General features: G+C 36.2%; 1 protein-coding gene across 5 annotated transcripts in view; it reads left to right on the top strand.

The window, feature by feature from the left end:
- INTS6 (integrator complex subunit 6) overlaps positions 1-22,076 on the top strand; it is a 38,597-nt gene that overhangs the window by 12,691 nt on the left and 3,830 nt on the right. For 4 of the 5 annotated variants that reach the window (XR_003960515.4, XM_030273149.4, XM_041716229.2 and 1 more), the window contains 12 exons: positions 3,972-4,061; positions 10,926-11,109; positions 12,071-12,196; positions 13,030-13,184; positions 15,920-16,072; positions 16,209-16,341; positions 16,827-16,921; positions 17,308-17,418; positions 18,996-19,211; positions 19,320-19,446; positions 20,664-20,806; positions 21,358-21,592. Coding sequence is in view for 4 of the 5 variants with exons in the window: in XM_030273149.4 (XP_030129009.1) it covers positions 3,972-4,061; positions 10,926-11,109; positions 12,071-12,196; positions 13,030-13,184; positions 15,920-16,072; positions 16,209-16,341; positions 16,827-16,921; positions 17,308-17,418; positions 18,996-19,211; positions 19,320-19,446; positions 20,664-20,806; positions 21,358-21,592 (1,768 nt within the window). In the remaining variant the exon portion in view is untranslated. The remainder of the gene's footprint in view (positions 1-3,971; positions 4,062-10,925; positions 11,110-12,070; positions 12,197-13,029; positions 13,185-15,919; positions 16,073-16,208; positions 16,342-16,826; positions 16,922-17,307; positions 17,419-18,995; positions 19,212-19,319; positions 19,447-20,663; positions 20,807-21,357; positions 21,593-22,076) is intronic. The other variant, XM_012569788.5, reaches the window with a different exon arrangement.

Raw genomic sequence — 22,076 nt, 5'->3', positions numbered from 1 at the left:
TCAGGCTCAGTGTTTTGATATTTTTTAAGCTGTTTATCAGTTTAAAAATAGCTTTAAAGCTAATAATTTTTGTCATTCTGACTTTTAGATTTCATTTTAAGCTATTGCTTTTGAACAATGGTTGCTCACAGATTCTCAGGAGCATTTGAGACTCTTGACCTTCTAAATTATAAAAAACCAAGACTGAATTCGAAAATTAATACTTCAATTTTGTATTTCCTGATCAGATGTCTAAATTTACTGAGTTAGGGCTGATACTTCTGCAAATGGAAAGGCTCTGCTGAGACAATATAATGGGAGATAGATGTGCAATACAGCTTGCAGAGCTTTGTGATTTACTGAAATGTAAGTGTACCTCTTAGACATTTGTCGTGATCTCAAAATGTGTTTTTTTCCAGTTCCTGCTGATATGTTCTATTAAAAAATATGCACTTCAGTTCATATGTGTTTTCAGCTCCCAGCCCTTCTTGGGCATGAAATTTCTGTACTACTGAAAATCTTATTTTTGTAGTTGTTGCTTATTATGTAATTTTTAGTCTCTGATTCAATGTGTTTTGGTCACATTTCTACCTCATCCATTTCTTCAGTTCTGTAACACTTTGGACTCTGAAGTTAATATTTGTGTGCTTAGAGATAACAATAGTCTTTAATTTATCTTCTCTTCCTGCATGTATAATATTGTATACTTGCATATGTAAAGGTCACAGTAGCTCTTGAACTGCTTTACCTCTACACTTGGAAGAAGGAAAAAAATATTTGTATTAATTAGTTGTGCTGAAATTGGATGCTAAGCTTACTTGCTAGTGGGAATGAATTCTTAGTTGTGAGAGCTTTAACCAGGCAATAATGTGTCTTGATAATTTGATACACTTCCCTCTGAGAGCATCACACAAGCTGGGATGGCATGGGATGCCTCTTACTGTGACCCTGTGTGAGTGATGTGGAGCTCAGTGGTGCTCTGTATTTGTGTGTTATCTGAGCACAGAACTGCTTCAGCTGGAGACCAAGAGAAAGGCAACCAATGCAGCTGAATTACTTTGTGTTTTGGAGCAGTCATGAAGCTGTCAAATTCTTCAAAAGGTGTTGTATAATATAAGTTAGTTTTAAGGCTTTGAATCTCATGCTTGTTCCATTTTAGTCAAGCAGACTTTCCCTGGTATTGATGCTGACTTTAAGTAACTTTGTTTCCGAAAGAGGTCTGTGGGGTTTTTTGTTGTCTTGATGCACATCTGTCCTTGAAAACACAGATTGTGGGTGAATGAAGAAATCCTCCTTGTACCTTGTTACTGGGTGGTCATCCATTAAAGTCATAGGTGCTTCTTCCTTTCTTCACCACTGCTACAAACTTTCAGAAGGAAAAGCAGTGTGTTGAAAAGAATTTGCTTCTGAAATAAATAAAACCTCATGCTGGTTAGCTAGTTATCAAAGTTGGAAGCAGGCTTATTATTTATACCTTGTTATCCCGAGATGCTTTCCCCAGTGCATTGCAGCATACCTGTAAGCTGCCAAAGACATGGTAGTATACACTGTCACTCACTGTTCCTCTGACTATCCAAAATAATTGGGGTGGAGTGAATTAATTATCCATGCATTTACAGTCAGTGATGTTACTATGTATTTTGAAGAATGATACTTCCAAGTTGTGTAAAAATACTGTTTATTTTAAAAGTGTATTTCTAGGGGAAGAGAAATAGACAGTAATGTGATTACTGTAGAATTAGATTAATTAGCTAGAAACAAAGTTCTCAACCAATTGTTGACAGAAGTGCTGCAGTTTAGTTAAAAGAATTGGTAAGTCTTCTAGAAATTGATTTTATGATGTCTGACTGTTGAGAGCTTACACAAATAAGTGGGGACTTTGTTAGAGGAATAGGAGTACTTGACTTAATACTGGTTTTGAATGCCTTTGTATAAATAAGGTGAGGACCAGGGTCAGAAGAGTCAGTGGTGGTCTTTAAATATTAATGACATGGAAATTTTTAGTCAAAAGTAGTAAATTGCAGTAATAGGCTTTTTTACTGAAATGCTTCTGTGATATATTTTAATTCTTTCTGAAAACAAGTTGATTTAGTATGTGAGGTGACTATCCTTTGTATATGTAAAATGCTTGTGAAATTACAAAGAGTAGCCTGAGGATATAAACATGTCCCTCAGACATGTTTCATAGGGGGCTCAAGTGTAGCAACTCTTGTTTCCTTCTTTATAATTTCATGATCATTCTAACACCAACTGCTTAAGGCTTAAACTTTTAGATGGGAAAAAATTGAGACAAAGTATAGTTAATGAATAAAATTTTTCAAGATGATGAGGATATCCAGATAAAAGCATTGACAGAGATGGAAATTTTAATACTTGTATTTGAAATTGCACCAGAGTATTAACTTAGCATTGCTTATGACATTATAAATCTGTTATTTCTATCAGTTGTCAATTCATTTTTACAATAATTTATTAGCAATAGCATTCAAGTATTTTTACAGTCAGTATTCATGAGAAGTATGTAGTTACAAACCCTGCTTTCTGTGTTATTTCAGTGCAATGTAATTAGCTTCCAGCTGATGTTTTGCAGTTGTGGTAAACTATTAGTTGGCAGAAAAACATTCTGTAACTGTTGAGAATTAAATAAGACTAGATATACTTAGGAAATTATTTTAATTAAAATGGAGTGTTTTGAGAGTTCTTAAATCCTTTTGAATAATTGTTTAAAGTAAATTATGAAGTAGCTTGGTTTTCATGGGAGAGATTGATCTTTGTTTTAATTTGAATTTCTGCTTATTTTTTGTAGTAATGGTATACTATTAGAAAAGAAATCTTTAATTTTTTTGCTAAGATTTGAGAAAATATTGATCACTGTGGTGCCTCCTGCCACAGTAGTCAAACTGGATTCCCTTCACCAAATATATTTCAGATTGTTAAATAATAGTTCTGTTTGAAGCACAAAATCACTAGATAATCTTTTATATTTAATGGGTTCTAAAAATGGATTTAAAGGGTCTTTTAAAAACTGTTCTCTCTCCATGTTTTTAGAGTAAATCACAAGCATTCATGAGATAGTTTGTCTTGATAAGCAGAACTAGGCTATGGGTTTACTTATATTTTTCTTTGCTTCCTGAGGAAAAAAAACAAGGCCTTGAGGTTAGCAAGAGAAGAGCAGGACCTACTCAACAAAATCTTGGGGTGACTTTTATTCAGTCCATTATTAACTGTAGGTAGAGTGAAATGGGTTACCTAAGCTTGGAGTTGACGTGTCCATGGAATACTTCGGAATTCTTTTTGAGAAGACACAGAAGGCTCCTAGAATACTGGCAATAGATAAAGGAATACCAATAACTGACCTCAAGTTTTTGTTACAGCTAGGCTAGCTGCCTGTCTTGCTGGGATCCTAGAATATCTTGCCTTGTATATGTTTCTGTCTTAAATGATATGTATAGAAAGTTTATCTATTCTTCAAGTATTTTGTTTCTGAAGTAGATTTTGTGTATGCATCTTTAACCACTTTGATCAGAATGGAACAGGTGCTATTTATATCAGTCTTAATACATAGAGTAGTAGTTCTTAACCCAGGGGTCATGATCACAAGATACTATGCAAATACTTTACTTGGAGACAGAGTAATTAAATCACACAAGGTCAGCCCTGGAATGGGGAGGATTTGGAAGTACCTTTGAGGAGATGGTTGCTTCTCTAAACACAGCTGCTAGTTTGCCAAATACTTTGACAAAGCATTATTCTTGAAGTCCTATGTTTACCATATTTGCTGTTTCTGTGTGAATTCTTTGAATACAGACATGCTAAGTGTCTAGCATTCCATGGTCTGACTGTAAAAAGGCTCAGAAACCCATCTTGCTGCACTATGCGGTATATGAAAATAAATACTTCAATCTTTATTGTTTTGTTAGTCTATATCAGTGGCTATTTAATAACTTAACAGTTTGTTACATCATTTTAAGTAACTGTTTTTTTCCCCTTAGGGACGAAACCCTTTTTTTCTGGAGCCAGCAATAATTATAACAGTTACTGATGGAAGTAAATTAACTACTACCAGTGGGATACAGGAAGAGGTAAGATCTAACCTCTGGTTACAGTGATCTGTAGTAAATAGTGTTTAAACATTGATACTGTTTACAGTAGGAGCACAAATGGCTCCTCAGAAGAATGCTCATTAATCACTTATACTTGCTTGTGTCTTGATTAATTTCAAGTTATTTATTTTAATTTCAAGTTGCAATAGTACTACAAATAACCAAATAACTCTTTCTTCTTCATGTAACAGAAACCTGTGGAGCAATTGTTGCTCTGTTTAGTAGAATGAGTTTGCTCTTTCTGTCTAGGGAGTTCATTGCTTTTCAAATATGTTAGCAGAAGAAATTGATTTCTATAAAGCACTTGTGTCTTAATTGGTCATGATATAAGCTCTGTTTGTGCAGACCCAAGTTAAAGTAGTGATCTCCCAAAGAATGTCACCACTAAGGAGTATATGAAACATACTACTCTCACACTGAGTTCTTAAAAAGATTATAATCAAATCAATAGTCTTTTTAATTCAAGGGAAGAACTGAAGAAATATATTCCAAGTTACATCTATAGAACAGTTTAAAATCGAGATCTTAATATACTGGAGTACCCACTCGGACATCTGGCAAACTCAGAGAAATAGCAAATGCTGAGGCACTGAACTATTTTAATTTGCCAGTTTGAATTCTTTCCTTAAAAAGATGGATGTGGTTGCAAGGGGTAGGATTGGTCTGGCCAGCTCAGTGCCTATTTCGTGCAGTAGTAAAAAAACCAAGCTACATTAAATCCCTAAGCTCATTCCCTTTTCAGGGAAAAGGTTAATATGCCAAGGTCCATTTTAAAACTTAAGAGAATTCAGACTTTGGCCTGTGCTGCACCACATTTGACTGTACAGATTAACTTGTACTTTGCTGTTCATTAGTTACTCAGATTTTTACTAATAATGTATTATATTGGATTCTTGCATCGCTTACAGAATTTTTATGTATGAAAAGTGGTATTTGAGTGTTTTTTAATATATCTGACTTGTAGAGAGTTGAGTGATTGCATAATTCTTTGTGGACTTCTAACAACCATAGCTAGTAATTGAAAGGGAATTCCTGGATCCATGGTAACAAGTAGGTTATCTGTATGAAATCTCACTTCTATCAGACTTTTTTTACCCGATAAGCTCTTTTCAGATTAATTCTGTGATTGAATGTGTGCAGTCCAAAATACTGAGTAGAATAGTGTGACACTTTTAGAGTCTCTTGCAACATACAATGCAGTTAGCAGCAGAATACTGTTTTGGGTAATCTTTTATCTGTAAGTCCTTCCTCGAGGAGAAGAATCTGTTGTCAGATGAGTTGTAAAATCTGTCACTGACATACAGGAGTGAGGAGCACCAAGGTGCTCAGAGGGTGAAACTAATAACCTCTGGGTAGAGGCTGATAACTGTGTTTGTTCAGTCTTCTCTCCTGAAGACTTGGGGAGTGCTTTACCACCCTCTGCAACAGCTGAATGAGATAGGGAGCTTGTCTTTTCCTGGAGGTACCCAGGGCTGAGATAAGAGGCAACAGCTGCAAGTTGTCCTGTGGGAAATTCTGATTGGATAGCAAGAAAATCTTTCACTGTGTGGGTGATCAAATACTGGACATGTTGTCTAGTGGTTGTGGAAGTAGTAAAAGCTGCATTGGACAAGGCCCTGAGCATTCGAAAACCTCTGGACTGTATAATTGTCATGTGTTCCTTCAAGTGTAGGCAGTGCTATGATTCTGTTACGTTTCCTTTCATCTTTATTACTCAAAATGATTTAGGTAAGAAAGCTGCATTAGTAATTAAGCTTTCTTTTGCAACAAGAATCAGGACTTTTATAGCCAGCCAGTTTTTTTTTTTTTTTGTTCCTTTTCCTTCATCTTACTCTTTAAAAGAAGACATTTTCATGGAGTCAGGCAACCATTTGGTCATGCATTCGCATCTTTAAACTGTTGTAACTTAGGTTGAGACAAAGGGTTTTCTGGTGACTGCATTAATCTACTAAATGTAGACTTGGCTCATGAGCAGTGCTGAATGATAAGTGTATGCTACAACCAGAGTTTGTGTCATGATCATGTCAAATCAGACCCAATGTTAAAATTTTTTGATTAAATTGCATTCTAGAAATGTAGAATTTGCTCTAATAATAGTGAATTAATGTGGTTTTTTTGCTATCAGTAAGCCAATGTAAAGGTGTTCCATTCCTTCAGAAGACAAAGTGACCACTGGTTTTTCCTGCAAGACAAAATGCAAGCTTGAATGATTTTCCATATGTGTACTGGGTATATCCCAGCAAAGGATGTCATTTTTTCCCCCTTTTTTTGCCATAGGTGTAGTGGTAGAAACATTCTTAACCAAAGAAAAGAGCAACAAAGCATTGAAGGGTGCTACTACTGTCTTTCAGGGATGATTTTTTGCTGTTGTCAGTGTGTCTAATTGATCAGAATTTTTCTTAGTCTACCTTTAGTGTCCTTTACAGTTACTTCTCAAGTTGGACATGCAGAAATGCTAGAATTAGTACAGGAACACCACCCCGGAGCTATGGAAGTTCATTGCTCCTTTGGTTCACTAACAAAGCTTTTTGAGTCACTTTCAAATGTCTGTTCTGTTCTTTGGATTTGACTTTGGGGAGGCTTTTCAGAGTTGGTGTTGGAAGTGATCATATCCCACTGGCTATGACAACAAGGTTTTTACTTTTTAGCATTGCTTGAGGCAGTGTATTTTTAGTTCATTTAAGGCACATGTATGAGAGGACCAACAATGTTGGGCTTTGGTGTTTTGTTTGGGGTTTTTTGGAAAGCCTGTGAAGCCAGCATGGAACCTGGAGGCAAGTTTTCTCAAAGCTTTGTCATTCAGATGAACATTTGCATTCTTACCAATGAAATCAGTTTATCACTATGGGAACACTGTAATTTGCGTTAGTGTGAGACAGTTAAGCTTAAACCCTGTTTCAGAGCTCTTGCTGAATTCTTCAGATGTCCTGTTCCTTTGTGGATTTTGAAATGGGTGTTTCAGATAGAGCCTTGCCCTTCAGTGAGTGCTGCTTTGTCTCCCATGGGTGTGATTATTCAGACTGAAAACAGAAATTGTATTGTTTATGCAGTTTTCTCCACCTGCACATGTCAGTAACACTTTCAGCTCTCTCCCTTCTGGCACTGCTTTTTAATGCACTGAAAAGTGTCAGCATCAATTCTGTGTTCATATGGCTTGTTGACCAGACTCTTCTCTGGGCTCATTAGTTTGAGTCATAACTTGAGGAGGGGATGGGCTTGTACTATTGGCAAAGCATCATTAATTAGTTGGTCTTGCATTATAGATTCATTATGGAGTGGCTTTTGCTTCTGGCCTGATCCCTCAAATTCAGTTTTAGCCTTTTCTTCATATTTAATGTTTAGATGTTTGGAGGGATGTCTTATTCCTCTTTGTATTATGAAATAACATACTTTTTGAGTTTTACAACTGCTGAGCTATGTTTCCTTGTCCTCCCTCAATATACCCTCTAAAGTAGCATTAAACTTGTCTGCAAGACTGAAATGGAGTTATTAGCATATTGATACAGTCTTATACATGATTATACAAGCAAAAAACATGAGCAATGTTGCTTGGTTTCTGTATGTTGCCACTCTTCTGATCTTCCAGTGATGAGAGACTCTTACAGGAATAATCTGTGATATTTGTGTGACTTCATCCCCCAGCTGTTTGGCATTGTCACATTGATCCTTCCCAGAGGTGATCACCTTGCATTGCATTTGCAACAGCTGTGACAAGTGTCACAGCAAGGTTCTGCTTACTGTCAAGAGTAATCAGGAACTCCAAATGGTCTGTTTTTTGTCATAGTTCCTACAGCTTAAACTTCTGATTTTTAAACAAATTCTGCAAGAAATAGATGGCAAATATCATTAAATGTATGTTTCCATTCTTTATTATTCCTGTTAGCAGCAGTTTTTGGGTTCACAGCACTTGACACTGAGCTCCAAAGCTCTTGATAGGTAAATTCGTAATGTGTGACTATCAGCTAAGAGAGTACTTGGTGATGGCTAATGCTGTCTTTGGAATGGCCAGGTATATCTTGTATTGACATGCTGTGTCTTGACCTTGATGTCTTTGGGATCTCCTTGAGTTATCTTCCATGGAAGAACAGTTTGTCTTTCTCTGTGTTATAACTGCATAGATTTGGATGGAAAAAGATGGGAAAACATAATATTGATAACTGTAAGTAGAGTTTCTGAGTCTGTCAAGAGTTGATGTTCTCAGCTGGGCTTGAATGGTTAACTGTCCTTAGTCCTTCCAGGATGAAAGGCTGCAATTACTTGGAATGTTAGATGTCGTGTCCTTTCTTTGGGTACCAGAAGAGCATGCAAAGAAGGTTACTTGCTGATAGATTTTTTTTTTTTTTTGGTACAAGAAGAGAAGCTGACTGTAGGCATATCTGACACCCTTTTATGAGATATCCCAAGATGGACCTGCCTGTTATTACCTGGGTACTAAAGTTAAGCAGTGCTATTTGTACCCTGGCTAGTGGATGAGCATGTATGTGCAGCCATTGCCAGAAGATCGTTACTGTCTTTCTCAGACTGCCCTGCCAGTACAGAGTGTTCTAATGCTTATCTAGCTTTTTTCATCTTGGGGTCTCTAGGGTCCTTTCCCCCCCCCAAGAAAGGGGATTTTAGACTGTGCTGCTTCTCATAACTGCATAAATGTTGGTAGAAACAAGGACTGAGAATAAATGAACCTGCTCACCAATAACCTTGTGCAGAAGAGATCTTCTAGAGCACTCTTATCTTCCACCTCCTTGTAGTTCTGGAATATTTTAGGTGTTCTAAAGGCAGGAAGATAAGACACATGCTGATTGTGTAGTAGCATTATCATTGTGGCATTTGGGAATGGTAGGGCTTCTGTGTGCTCCTACAAACAAGTGATGAGACAAGACAGCTGGTTTCTAGTACTAAGCTGGGAGGACACTTGTTGTCTGTGTGCAGTCACATGTTGAAGACCACAGCTGGTAAATAACCTTCCTTTGATTAGTTCAGTCTGCCTTTATCTTTCATACTGGTTGTTGAGAGAGGAAAATGTGTGCATGCCTTCATATTAAAATATGCATGGGGAAAGAAAGGAAATTCAAGATGTAGAATTCTAGGCTCATCTTAGTTTCTTCTAGGTATGCAGTTGCTATGGTAATACAATACTATAAAAAAAGGTAACTGGAGATGACAACACCAAGTTACTAATGTCTGAATTAGGTGATTTGAATCTATAACTTTGCCAGTATAAATGTTAAAGGATGTTAAATTTAACTGGAATTAAATTGTTGGGAGGAAGGTGAAGACATTTGACTTGATGATGATTACTTTGTATTTTGTCTTAGAGTTTGAAAACTTTTATGTTTGCAATATGTGCAATGGCCAGCTTCTGACTACTCTTTGGTTTTGGAGCTCTCGCCATATAACCAGTTGAGCCAATGAAATATTTTTTAGCTTGAGGTAAACTGAACTCGGGATACTGTTAGTTCAGGATCCAGTGGGGTACTTTATATCTATAAATATTCATAGTAAAAAATATGTATATATGCTGCCCGAAGGAAAACAATGCTGTTACATAGGTGTGTTTTGCAAATCAAATGTACTCTTTGGGGATAGTGTATCTTCAGTCAGATCTAAGTAGGAAAGCTTGAATGGCATTCCTTAATACCCAGAAGTGAGGATGGAGGAGTGCTTGCAATTCAGTCTTCTTACAGTCAGGATTCCAGGCTGTTAACTAAGAATGTGGCTATTCTTTTAACTTCTTTTAACTGAGTTTCCATTGTCAGGCAGTCGTTGTGACTCTTTGTGTAGAGGGGAAAGACATGTATGTCAAGCAGTTAGTTATAAACCACTGAGTTCCTTCCCTTTGACCAGTTTTGGTAAAACATGAAGCATTTGGAGAAAATAGTTCTGTTCTTACATGTACTCTGTGCCTGCATAAGCAGAAAGAGAAATTCTGGGGGAATCATCAGGTGTGCTGGAAAGTCCAAAATATTCTGATTCTTGGCCACATGTTGAGTAGTTTTATCATGTTTGTTCATAGTTTTGAGATTGTATCAATAAATTGATTGTTTTTCAAACAACAAGGTATGCGTTTTTTCCAGTGTGAGATGCTGCAATTATATAAATAGAAATAACTGCAGGATCTGGTTTTGGAAATCAGGCTTTAATGCTTTCAAGCTATTGCTTAAAAATAAGTAAACAAAAAACCTGTTTTAACAGCTTTCTATAAATTCTCTCACCATTATGAACTAGAAATGAAGGCAATATATAGTGAGTGATTGTGTGGATTTGCATCAAGTTTTGGAACAGACTAATAGTTTCTTGCTAGCATTGAATTGAGGGTTGAGAACTGGGATTTTTTTGAACGCTGCATGAGAGAAAATGAGGACATGTTGAGTTTGCTTCGGCATGTGGACATAAGCCCCTTGTATTTGGTGTGCTAATGAAGCTGTTTGTACCACTTGAGTCATTGCTTTGGGGATGTTTTTTCCCCTTTTGTTGGTGCAGTGCTCCGGGTGAAATTAGAATTTTGCTTGTGCTGACGGTGGTGCCATCAGCCAGGGATGTAGCAAAATTCTGGAACTTGCAATTACTTGTTGCAAATCTATCTGTGCAGGACTTCTGTAGTGGAATGTTTGGATAAGCTTTCTTTTTCTCACTAATCTATGAAGTATCCGGATGCAAAAAGAGCATCTAGGATATTCTGAATGCCTTGTGCTGTCCTGTAGAAGCTTGTCTCAGTTTCATTAATGAGGTATTAAATGTATGTGGAGAGAGAAGTGTGCTTATATAGAGCGAATTGCCATTGCTATGAAACCTAAATTGTTGTTTCTTTTAAGAGCTGTATATTCACAGATTTAAATCACTTTCCAGCTCCATTTACCTCTCAATTCACCTTTACCTGGAAGTGAGTTGACTAAGGAACCCTTTCGATGGGATCAGAGGTTATTTGCTTTGGTTCTTCGTTTGCCTGGTATTACAGCACCAGAATCAGAACAGATGACAGGGGTGCCTGTGGATGACTCTGCTATCACACCTATGTGTGAAGTCACAGGAGGTGAGTGGCCTTGTTTCCTTTGACAAGTCATTACTTTCCAAAGTGTAAATTAATTCAGTTTAGTTCAATTGATTGCGTGATTCCATGTCATGTAATAAGGATTTGTAACTTCTTACAGTACTTGTAAAAACCCTCATAAACCCTGTTATAATGAAACTAAAGACACTCATAGCATTAAAGCTACAGACAATTAAATGTAGCCTATTTTGGGAGAGTGAATCTACTTTCTTCAGAAATGCTTTGTAAGAGAACTTACTTTTTTCTACTGCACCTTGGTATTGCAATTAGAAATTGTAATAATTGAGTCTGTTCTGCACTACAGTGTTGGTTAATTCCTGTCACACTATGGTCTAAAAAAGCCAAAGTGAAGGAAGTGCATTGTTTTAGGTTTTTTTCCCTCCAGAGCACACATAATGCCTTTCAGAATGCATAATAATTCTGCAGAATTTATACTTTTCTCAGTTATGGACCATATTGTTAAAATTTTAGCAATTATATTCCAGATCAAATTCAGGCATTGAGTTTATTACATTTTAAAAGTATGATGATTCTTCTAATGCATCAGAGGATGTGATGGAGAGGAAGCAAATGGTTTTAAAAATTATTCCAAAAAGATTTGATTCTACTGCTTTCTGACTTGTATTTATACTGTACTGGCAAGTGCTTTGACTGAAATTTGTGGACAGCTTAAGTGTTGATGTCTGTCACAAGGGGGAGCCCATTTTCCATGAATGCAACCAAGAATTTGAGTTAGTCATTAAGGGTCTAAAATACAAACATTTCCAATGAGGCACTTGTCAGTGCTTCAGTGGGCTTCTTTGCTGCTTAAAAAAAGAGGACTGTTTAGGAGAAGTTTTAAATCAGTGATGTATGTGTGTGGTGGTTGAACAGTTTTCAGTGATTCAAGTTAAAATAAGGGCAGAAACACTGAAGAGCTTTAACCCTGACTGTTTTATTCTAGGTCGGTCATATTGTGTGTGCTCTCCAAGAATGCTGAATCAATGTCTTGAGTCATTGGTGCAAAAAGTGCAAAGTGGAGTGGTAATAAATTTTGAAAAAGCTGGACCAGATCCCTCACCAATTGATGGTACTTGAAATTTTTTACACTGTGGTTTGAAATAACAGGGGATGACTGTCATCAATGTAACTTAGTGAATTAATACAGTAGTTGTCAAATGAAAAGGGAAACTATGGCAATTTGAAAGACTTAACTTCAAAAAGGACCTACCTGTTTATTCTGAAACTTTATAGTGTCTCAAAATGCTGGCTGTAGCTGCCAGACATTCTGCATTTGGTGAAACCACTCAGGTAGTCTTAAATGCATTTGTTCATGTCAGGCATAGTTAAAGGGATTTATGGGTTTTAAGCAGTTTTCAACTAGCTAGAAATGTAAATAACATGATATGGAAAGACCTGGACTTAGCCTTTTTTTCTTGAGTGTATTAAAGTGGCTGTGGTAAGAGTTAAAATAGCAAATACACCTGTGTAGTATTGATTTCTCATTCTAAATGGCTTAGCTAGGTCCCTCATTGGATGTTACTGAGAAGTTTGTGAGATTTTAAAAAAAAAATTACTTTGCTGCAATAAAAATTCCAGCAGTATTAGTCATGTATATCACTCCTTTAATGCTTGGATTTCAAGGTTCTGTTAATGACAATGGAGGAAAAAGAAACATTATAATGAAGGGCTCCAGATAATTGCCTTTCTTGGTTCTCATCCTGTAACCATTCAATGCTTATTTGGTTTCTCACTTTGTGTTTTTCTAGACATGCTTACTGACAACTATCTGCTATTCTTAGAAATGATGTTAGCTGCAGGAAGGGCTTCCCTGTGATTATAAGTCTGACTCTTCACAGAATTTATTTAATACTGTTCTTGAGTTTTAACACTATTTTGACTCAAAGCCTTTTTCTTCTGTAGATGGGCAGGTGGAGGTATCCAGACCCTTTGGACCCCAGCCTTGGCACAGCTGTCACAAACTTATCTATGTCAGACCAAACCCTAAAACAGGGGTTCCTATAGGTCATTGGCCTGTTCCTGAATCCTTTTGGCCAGATCAAAATTCTCCAACACTGGTATGTACTGAAGATAAAGCAAAGGGTTTGTGCATGCAGAAATATTCCAGGATTTCCTATTCAGAGATTCTTTTTCAAATTTTGACATATGTATTGCATTGTAGCAAATGTGGAAGGAGTGTGACCCAAGGAGTGACGCATGCAAGTCTACAAATTACTGATGAGCAAATAACATGGGGTTTTCTTTTTAGTAGCTTTGAAGCATTAGGGAGCTGCCTGTAACACATTTTTGACCAGGGGCATGCATGTAAGTGTTTGTTTGAACCCTGTTAAATATCAAATGGTGGCACTTGGTAAAAGCCTATGAAATTCTATTGTCTCATAGAGGGTATTAATAAAAGATAGTATGATCTTAACAATTTGAATCCCTGTGGTAGTTCTACTTTCATTATAGGAAGTGAATATAACTTCATCTGCTGTTGTGTGTGTAGCCACACCTTCAATTTATCCAAACTTAGAAAACTTTGGCTTTTAAATTAATTTATTAATTAAGAATTAATCTATTTGTTCTTTTTCACAAAAGCATGTATTCCATTGCCTTTTGGTCTGAGAACTAATCATTAGTATAGTGTAATACATTTTTATGTTTCTGTTTATATTGGAAACAGTTGAAGTAGAAATCCTGCAGTTGTGTAATGGTTACCTACATTGCATGATGATTTTATCTAATTCTTCTGGGTTTTTTGATATGAAACAGATGTGCTGACTAATGCTCACCGAACTTCTCATAAATTTTATTTCTTGGATAGAAAACAGATGAAGTTCTTTGAAATACAGGTTCTTGAGGAGTGATTGAGTATGCCATTTTAGTCATATTTATAGGTTTTGATATTTTTAGCATCTGTGGCCACATTTGTTAAAGGATGTGAGTGTCTTTCTGAACTACAAGCAAGCTAGCATATATGAATAAAAGTATATTTCTGTAGTCATTAAAAAAACCAAGATGTCATTATGTAGTGGGTATTTGAAGGGTGTTCTGTAGGAAAGCTGGTCCTGTGTATCTGCCTCCATTTGCTGTGTAGAGTCTCTACAGTTTACTACTCCACATCTTAATGAAGATTGATAAAATAGATCTTGCCAAGTGAAGAGCTGTTGAATGAAATCTTTAAAAAGCCTGAAGTTGATTTACGCAAATGGCAAAAAGATGAAATTTTTTTCTGTTGTAGTGTGTATAGCTCTCATAACTATAAAACATTGTCATGTACAGCTAAATTCTTGTTGACATCAATTGAAATTGAGTTGTACCTTCCTCAGGCAGTGCTGGGGAGCTAAATTGCTGATAGTGTTTTAAGACCTGTATTTCAGTAATGTTCTAACAGTAGTGTTCAAACACAACGTATGTTGTCATCAGTGTGTATGCATGTAGCATATCTTGTCTGCTTAAGAGTTCATAGTTAAATACTTGACTTTCCCTGACTGTTACCTGATTCACAGTGGAGTTGTCTCAAACAGTTCTATCACAAGAACTTAAGTCTACTGTGGCTAATGACACCATCAAGGCTTTCTTAAATGTATATGAAAGTCTGCTAATAATTATGCTGGTAGATCAACATGTCAATGGCTGCTTCAACTGCTCCAGCAAAGCATTATTGGACTTCTCAAGTCTGAGTAGTCAATTTCTTTTGCAGCCTTTTTATTCCTAGTCTGACTTTGGTGGCTTGGTCAAACTCCACCATAACTATTTATTAGTAATATTCTTTGAAAAGAGTTGTTCTTTGTCCATTTGGTTGGGCCTCCTCTTTGGTGTCCTGTTGGAGAGCCCACCTTCCTCAGGGTGGAGACACTCAAAGCAAGACCAGCTCTCTTGACAGATAACTTGTTTGGGTAGCTTATCCTAAAATGAAGAGCCTAGAGCTTTGACATAAAATAATTGCTTTCAACGTGAAGTGGTAAGATGGTCCAAGAAACCTTTTGTTTCTGTACTTCATCTTGTGTATTTGTGAGTTACTGGAAGGAGGCTTCCCAAATGAGCTCTTCCTCAGATTCTAGTGGCCTTGGGGGAGGGCTCAGAGTAAGTATGAGAGATTACATACCTCCCTTCAATGGAAGGTGAAGAGCTCCAGTTTTCTTCACACTGAAAATTCTCTCTCCCTTTTGGTAAAAGAAATTTCAAGTTGTTAACTTACAGTTGAAAATTGTAGCACAAAGGCCATTTTGCTGTGATTAATAAAAAGATTTTAAAAATCCAAACATTGAAATTCCTTGACTTGAAGTAACTTTTTTTCCCTCATGCTGCTAGGAAATGCGAGTTTTTAAAGTTTTTTTTCCTGAATTCATGCTGCTCTAGATCTTAATAGTTGTTTGAATTTTGTAACTGTTAAATTTGCCAAGAAGGAAAAGCTCCTGGCAAAGTCAGCAAATGTAGAAGTACAGCACCTGCTTCTGTAGGGAATGAAAATGGACTTGTCCCAGAGTAACAATGATGATTTTTGGCCCCACTAGGACTTACTCCCATTTGTACAGCTTTTGGGTAAATGCAAGAAGGTTTAGTTGCATATTGCTCTAGACTTCCTATTGTGAAGTAATTGGCACTTATTTAGAAAACAAGATTCCTTCAGAATAAGACAGTGCTAACATCATAAATTGCTTAGGACTCATTACCAGTAATGAATGCTGTATTGAGTAGGCTCCTTAAATGCATATGTTTTCAAAGAATCTGTATTGCTTCAGTTGTCATAGTACAAATGCCTTTTAATTGTTGTGCAGCCTTATTAACAGTGGAATACTTTGTTTAGCCACCTCGCACATCTCATCCTGTGGTGAAATTTTCCTGTACTGACTGTGAACCGATGGTCATTGACAAACTACCTTTTGATAAATATGAATTAGAACCTTCACCACTGACCCAGTTTATTCTGGAAAGAAAATCCCCTCAGACCTGCTGGCAGGCAAGTAGAATGCATGCTAAACTGAAGTTTATAGAATAATGTTTTTCATATATCTTATTCTATAATTAAAATAGAATGTAAAATTTCAGAACACAATACTTGGAGTGTAAATCCAGTGTAATGTGTTTTATTGCAGGTGTATGTGAGCAATAGTGCAAAATACAGTGAACTTGGTCATCCTTTTGGTTACTTGAAAGCTAGTACAGCGCTGAATTGTGTAAATTTATTTGTGATGCCTTACAATTACCCAGTCCTGCTTCCACTGCTAGGTAAATACCACTTCATACAAATTTGCTTGTGTGGTAGGTAATGGAAACATTGATAGCGTCTAATTAGATAACTGCAATTAATGCCAGTATTAGTAACACCTGGAGAAAGGTAGAATCAGTAGCTTGTTTCACTTGTCTCCAATTGTCTGGCCTTCATGACTCCAACTCAGTGTGTAAGATTTACTCAATCGTCATTTGCAGATATGTTTTAGTCTCACTTTCATTGTTTTAAGAGCCATTTTTCTTAATCTGTCTCAATACCAATTCAGTAATTTATTAGGTTCCATTTTTGGCTTTAGTGTTAATCTTGTGTGTGTTTGGCTAAGTTGTATGTATGTTGAGTTGTAGATACTAATTTAATCATTGAGGAATTTGCATTTCTTCAAGAGTTTCTTTTGCTAGAATTTTATTATTTAGAAAAAAAAATGCAGTGCTGTCTAGACATGCCTTTCATTTTGTTACTTTGCTTTTTTTATAACTATTAGATGACTTGTTTAAAGTACACAAGGCAAAGCCTACATTGAAATGGCGTCAGTCATTTGAAAGCTATTTGAAGACAATGCCTCCTTATTATCTTGGGGTAAGATGACTTAAAATTTCTGGTTTATAGTTGTCTTTCTAGTATGGATGTAGTCTCTGTTTTAAGTAGAATAAGTATTAATTTAAGAGAGAATAGTTATAACTTCATACATAATGAGTGTTTTCACTGGAGTCCTGTGGGAGGCCTGAGATCTGAATGCTATTGAATTTTCTTAATTTCATAATACACTGGGACGTGCATATAAATTATATTTTTGTTAATGGATTCTGTATAAATGGAACTATTTTAAAGCAACAAAAAATGATGCCCTGAGTTGCTTTGTTATTTTTGAACTTTCAGAACCTCAGGTTCTATTTGAAATGGGTACAGTTAGTTGAAGTATATATAAAGTTAAATATAACCATGCAATATATTCCATATTTCAGCCTTTGAAGAAAGCTGTGAGAATGATGGGAGCACCAAACCTTATAGCTGACAATGTGGAATATGGACTTAGTTACAGTGTCATTTCATATCTCAAAAAGTTGAGTCAGCAGGTAATGTTGAAGCAAAAGAGCAGTAAAAACTTATTCTAATAGCAGGATAATCTTAAAATACTCAGGTTCAGTGGCTTTGTAGGAAAAAAGAGCAGAAAGATTAAGTTAATACTTTCCCATAAAAATTACCAAAAAATAATTTTGGTTTTTTGAATTGAAGGAAAATACAACATTTAAATACAGACTTTATAAACTGAACTATATAGACACAGATATGGAAATACAAGTTGAGGTTTTTTCCTATTTAAGGAGCATTTTCACTTAGCAGAAAGTAACATAGTTTTATTCAAAAAAACCAACGTTGTCTTTAAAGAGGTTTTAGTGGTTTTTCGGGAAATAGGGAATTCTGCTTGATGCATCAGAATCAAAATGTTCTTTCTTTGGCTTGTGGCATGAAGTGGAAAGTGTTCAGTAAATAAGATAACTGACATAACAGAATATTAAATAAGGGTACAGATGTAGAAATGTCATGTGACTGTTTGAAATTGCTGACTGTGTTCAGAGTAGTGCCTGAATCTTTGACAAGGCTCCTGCACCAGCATTTCTGCCCTGCTACCTCCCCTTTTGAACTGTGCATGTTAAGCTTTGTGTTCAACATAAAAAAAAGTACACTTGGAACTTCAAGAAACACTAGTGCCAAGTACTTGTAACTTAGGTAATGAGTTTTTATGGACCAGCTTTTTCTTAAAACATAAATATAAATTATTATTTGAGGAAGCAAGTGTCTTAAAGTGTAGAGCATATCCTGTTAAATCATAGTCATATTGCTCACTAATCTGTGAACTGGTGTCTCAACCTAGACATCTTGGTCTCCTCTAAGGTGTAATGACACGCACTGCAAATTGTGCTTAGAGCTTTTGTAACTTCTGATGGGCTCTGCCAGTAAAGACTCAGTATTCTCATTGCATACTCAAATTTTTGAGTAGTCTATAAATTTATGTGAAATTGCAAAACCAAAATTGGCATTTGTGTTACTAAATTCCTTTTGGCTCTTTTCACTGTGTTCTGTCAAAAAGCTGGCATTTATGAACATGTTTAATTTTGGTACAAATCTAACATAGTATTGGGGGCTAGGTCTGTCTGGTCAACCAGTTGGTTATTTTCACATATTTCATATTTTTTAATGCTATGACTATTAGTATTGAGCTTTAAAAAAGTTAATTCAATTGGGTGACTGATTGCAACTACAGTTGTGGGAGAATCAGTCTTGTGAGAGTTTGACTGTTCTCTGCAGGAACAGCTGAACGTTATATGAGTACAGATAGATCTGCAGAGAATTACTAGTCAAATTATGACATTTTATGAAAATAAAAGCATTGCATGCATATTGGTGCTTAGATACTGTAATGGGCAGCAGAGGAGAAATATGCAGAAAACTGTTCACTATATTTAAAACTGTAGTAGGCATTAAGTGGTTATGTATTAAGCACTCCTTAAGCGCTCAGCCTGGTTATGGTCATCGTAGTGTTGTTAGCACATTGTTGAATCTTGTAGGTAGGATTTTAAAATGAATAAGTCTGACTAATTCTTTTAAGAGCATATTGTCAATTTTATTTATTTATTTATTTCAAATTAAGGCCAAAATAGAGTCCGATAGAGTCATTGGCTCTGTAGGCAAAAAGGTAGCGCAAGAGACTGGAATTAAGGTCAGAAGCAGATCACACAACCTGTCTATGGCACATAGGAACGATTTTCAACATCTGCTACAGGGGATTACTGGGGAAATTCCTCATAGACCTCTAGACCTCAATATGAAGGAGTATGCTGGGTTCCAAATAGCTTTGCTGAATAAGGTAAGCACCACTGTGTGTAATGTTGTTATTTTCAATATACTTCCATTGAAATGCTAGATATTGTTTCTTACATGGCATTAATTGGAATCTCATTTACTGGAACCGTAGGATTTGAAACCTCAGACATTTAGAAATGCTTATGACATACCCAGAAGAAATCTTTTGGATCAGTTAACACGAATGAGATCTAATTTATTGAAGAGTACTTGCAAGTTCCTCAAAGGACAAGATGAAGGTTAGATAAGTTTATATTTTGTCTGCCTGTGATGTGATCATTGCTAAATAACAATATAACAAATAATGTAGTTCTTTAAAACTTGGTGGATGTCTGCTCTTGCCATTAAACTGCATGCATTTTTTAAAATGCTTTTTCCTTACCTTATTGGAAGAAAAAAGGGTGAGGACAGAAGATTGCTGATTCACTGCTTTGTCCTTAAGACCGTATGTGGAACTTGGGCTTTTACAGAAGATTCTTTGTTCACTGTTTTTCCTTACTTTCATGGATGTATCTGATAAAATCACAGGGCAGTTCAAAACGTTATGATCTCTCTCAATAGAAGTGGATTGTTAGCAGTGGAAAAGTAAGCTAGCTCACTGGGTGCTGCCACTGTGATGTTTTGCCTGTTGAGCAAATGGTTCAGTAGTCTGCTAATTTATTCCTTTACCTTTTTTCCTGTGTCTTCTGGCAGTGCTTTGTGACATTTAACTGAAGATATTGAAATAAGTAGAGTGAGAAGGGCAATGCAAGTGAAAGTTTGTGCTACATTAGTGCTGCTGCTACTTAGGTCAGATGAACATCTGTACTTTTCACATTGCATTATCACTTTGCCAGAGTACTTGTTCTTCAGGCAGGAGGATTAACTCATGTTAGGAATATTTTTTCTGTGGTTTCTTCTAGTGTATTTTTTTCTGGATCAAAGGCTTGGCAACTCTAAAGCTAGAACAAGTTTAAAATCAGCTCCTGTGTTTTTTTAAGAGTTTGTTGATTTATGGTGATCAAAGGTCACCCTTGCTCTGGGAAAATTCTAGTCTTGACAATTAAGTTTGGGGTTGCTAAAATTGGACAAAGCTGTGTGCAGCATGGCATTCTGATTTTGGTTTAATATATCTTTTGTTTGTAGTAATGTTTTAGTTCTAATTTGTTCCTAATCTGTTTTTCCATCCATTGCTCTGTTGTAAAGTTGGGACACATTGGAAAACTAACATCTGTGCATGACACCTATGGCTTATTTGTTGTCAGAATGATAAATTCCTGAGACATGTACTGATTCCTTTGAGCAAGTCTCCTGAAGTGTTATAAATACCAGTTAGGCAAGAAAAATGGTGAGCTTTGTGTAGCTGTTTTATTAATGCATATGATAAGTCTGAACATTGGAGATATGAAATGGATATAGACTAAATTCTCATAATGTGAGCAGTACTGTGTATTAATTAACTCCTCTGTTACCATAGATCAAGTTCACAGTGTACCTATAGCACAAATGGGAAACTACCAGGAGTATCTAAAACAAATACCTTCTCCACTCCGAGAACTTGATCCTGATCAACCACGAAGGCTTCATACATTTGGCAATCCATTCAAATTGGACAAAAAGGTGACTTTTCTGTAAATCTTTTTTAAAAATGTGCTGTTCTGTGTGTGATACTGCCTACATTGTTCTTTGAGTAGTCTGGAGAAACCCTTTCAAATACTTGCAAAAGAAATAGCTGCAAACTGTCTCAAGTGTTCTTCAATCAGTAGTATCTTATGGAGGGCAGCTTTTATTGGAAGAGTAACATTATGTCTCTAAATTGTATTGTAACTGAAACACTTGTCTAAAAGTTGAGAGTCTTGGCTCTCCCTTTTATCCAAATTCCTTGGAATTGACCAAACTGCCAGGAACATTTAGAGCTCTTGTATTAAATATGTGAATCTCTTAGCAATTACTGAAAAGGAAGTTTGATGGCCCTTACCTTATTTGGCAGATTGTTGGATAAGGGCCTTTAGCACATTTATCGGTCTTGGTTGACAGTTTGGAATTACAAACATAATGGCATGTTGTATGTAATTCTTACACATTATCTTAATATCAGACCATTCATTGTATCTTATGTTACGTGGTTTTGGTGTGAAGCTTAAGAATTCTTCCTGTTAAATTAATTACAGGGAATGATGATAGATGAAGCAGATGAATTTGTATCAGGCCCTCAAAATAAACATAAAAGACCCGGAGAACCAAATATGCAAGGGATTCCAAAAAGGCGGCGTTGTATGTCTCCCCTGCTCAGAGGGCGACCACAGACTTTTCCAGTTGTCAATAACCACATTGGAGGAAAAGGGCCCCCAACACCAATTGCACAAGCACAGCCTGACCTTATTAAACCCATTGCTATTCACAAAAGTAAGTGAATCTTCAAAATCTTTAAGGTTTGTTTTTTAATTTATCTGGAAAAAAAATCCTTGTATAAAAAATACTGCTGGCTAATTTGTGAAATACGACAATTTTATCCCTCCTTCTTAAAAATAAAGTACTTAAGTGTATGTCTGGGGTTAATTACAGAGTTCATACAGTCCTTTGGATGGTTGTCTTCCATATGAATTCTAAGTATGAACAATGTATTTCCTCTCTCTTAAGGAGACAGTGTAGACAATGAGAAGAGTTTTCTTCTTTTGTCTGGAAATTCAGATACTCTAGAAGTACCGCAGCATGAAGTTAGTTTGAATTTTGCTCTTGTGCAATGTAATCACTTGCCTGGGTGTAAAGCTTGAGGGGCTGTATAACTCTTATTCACTGGTTAGTACTAAAGTAAACTTCAGTTAGTTTGATTTAAAGGGGGAAAGACACCATGCCATAAAATCACTCTTTACAGGTGTTTTTTCTTTTG

Source organism: Taeniopygia guttata, chromosome 1 (genome assembly GCF_048771995.1).
Source record: "Taeniopygia guttata chromosome 1, bTaeGut7.mat, whole genome shotgun sequence".
NCBI classification, from domain to species: domain Eukaryota; kingdom Metazoa; phylum Chordata; class Aves; order Passeriformes; family Estrildidae; genus Taeniopygia; species Taeniopygia guttata.
Note: the sequence above shows the minus strand (reverse complement) of the source record. Positions and strands in the feature narration are given on the sequence as shown.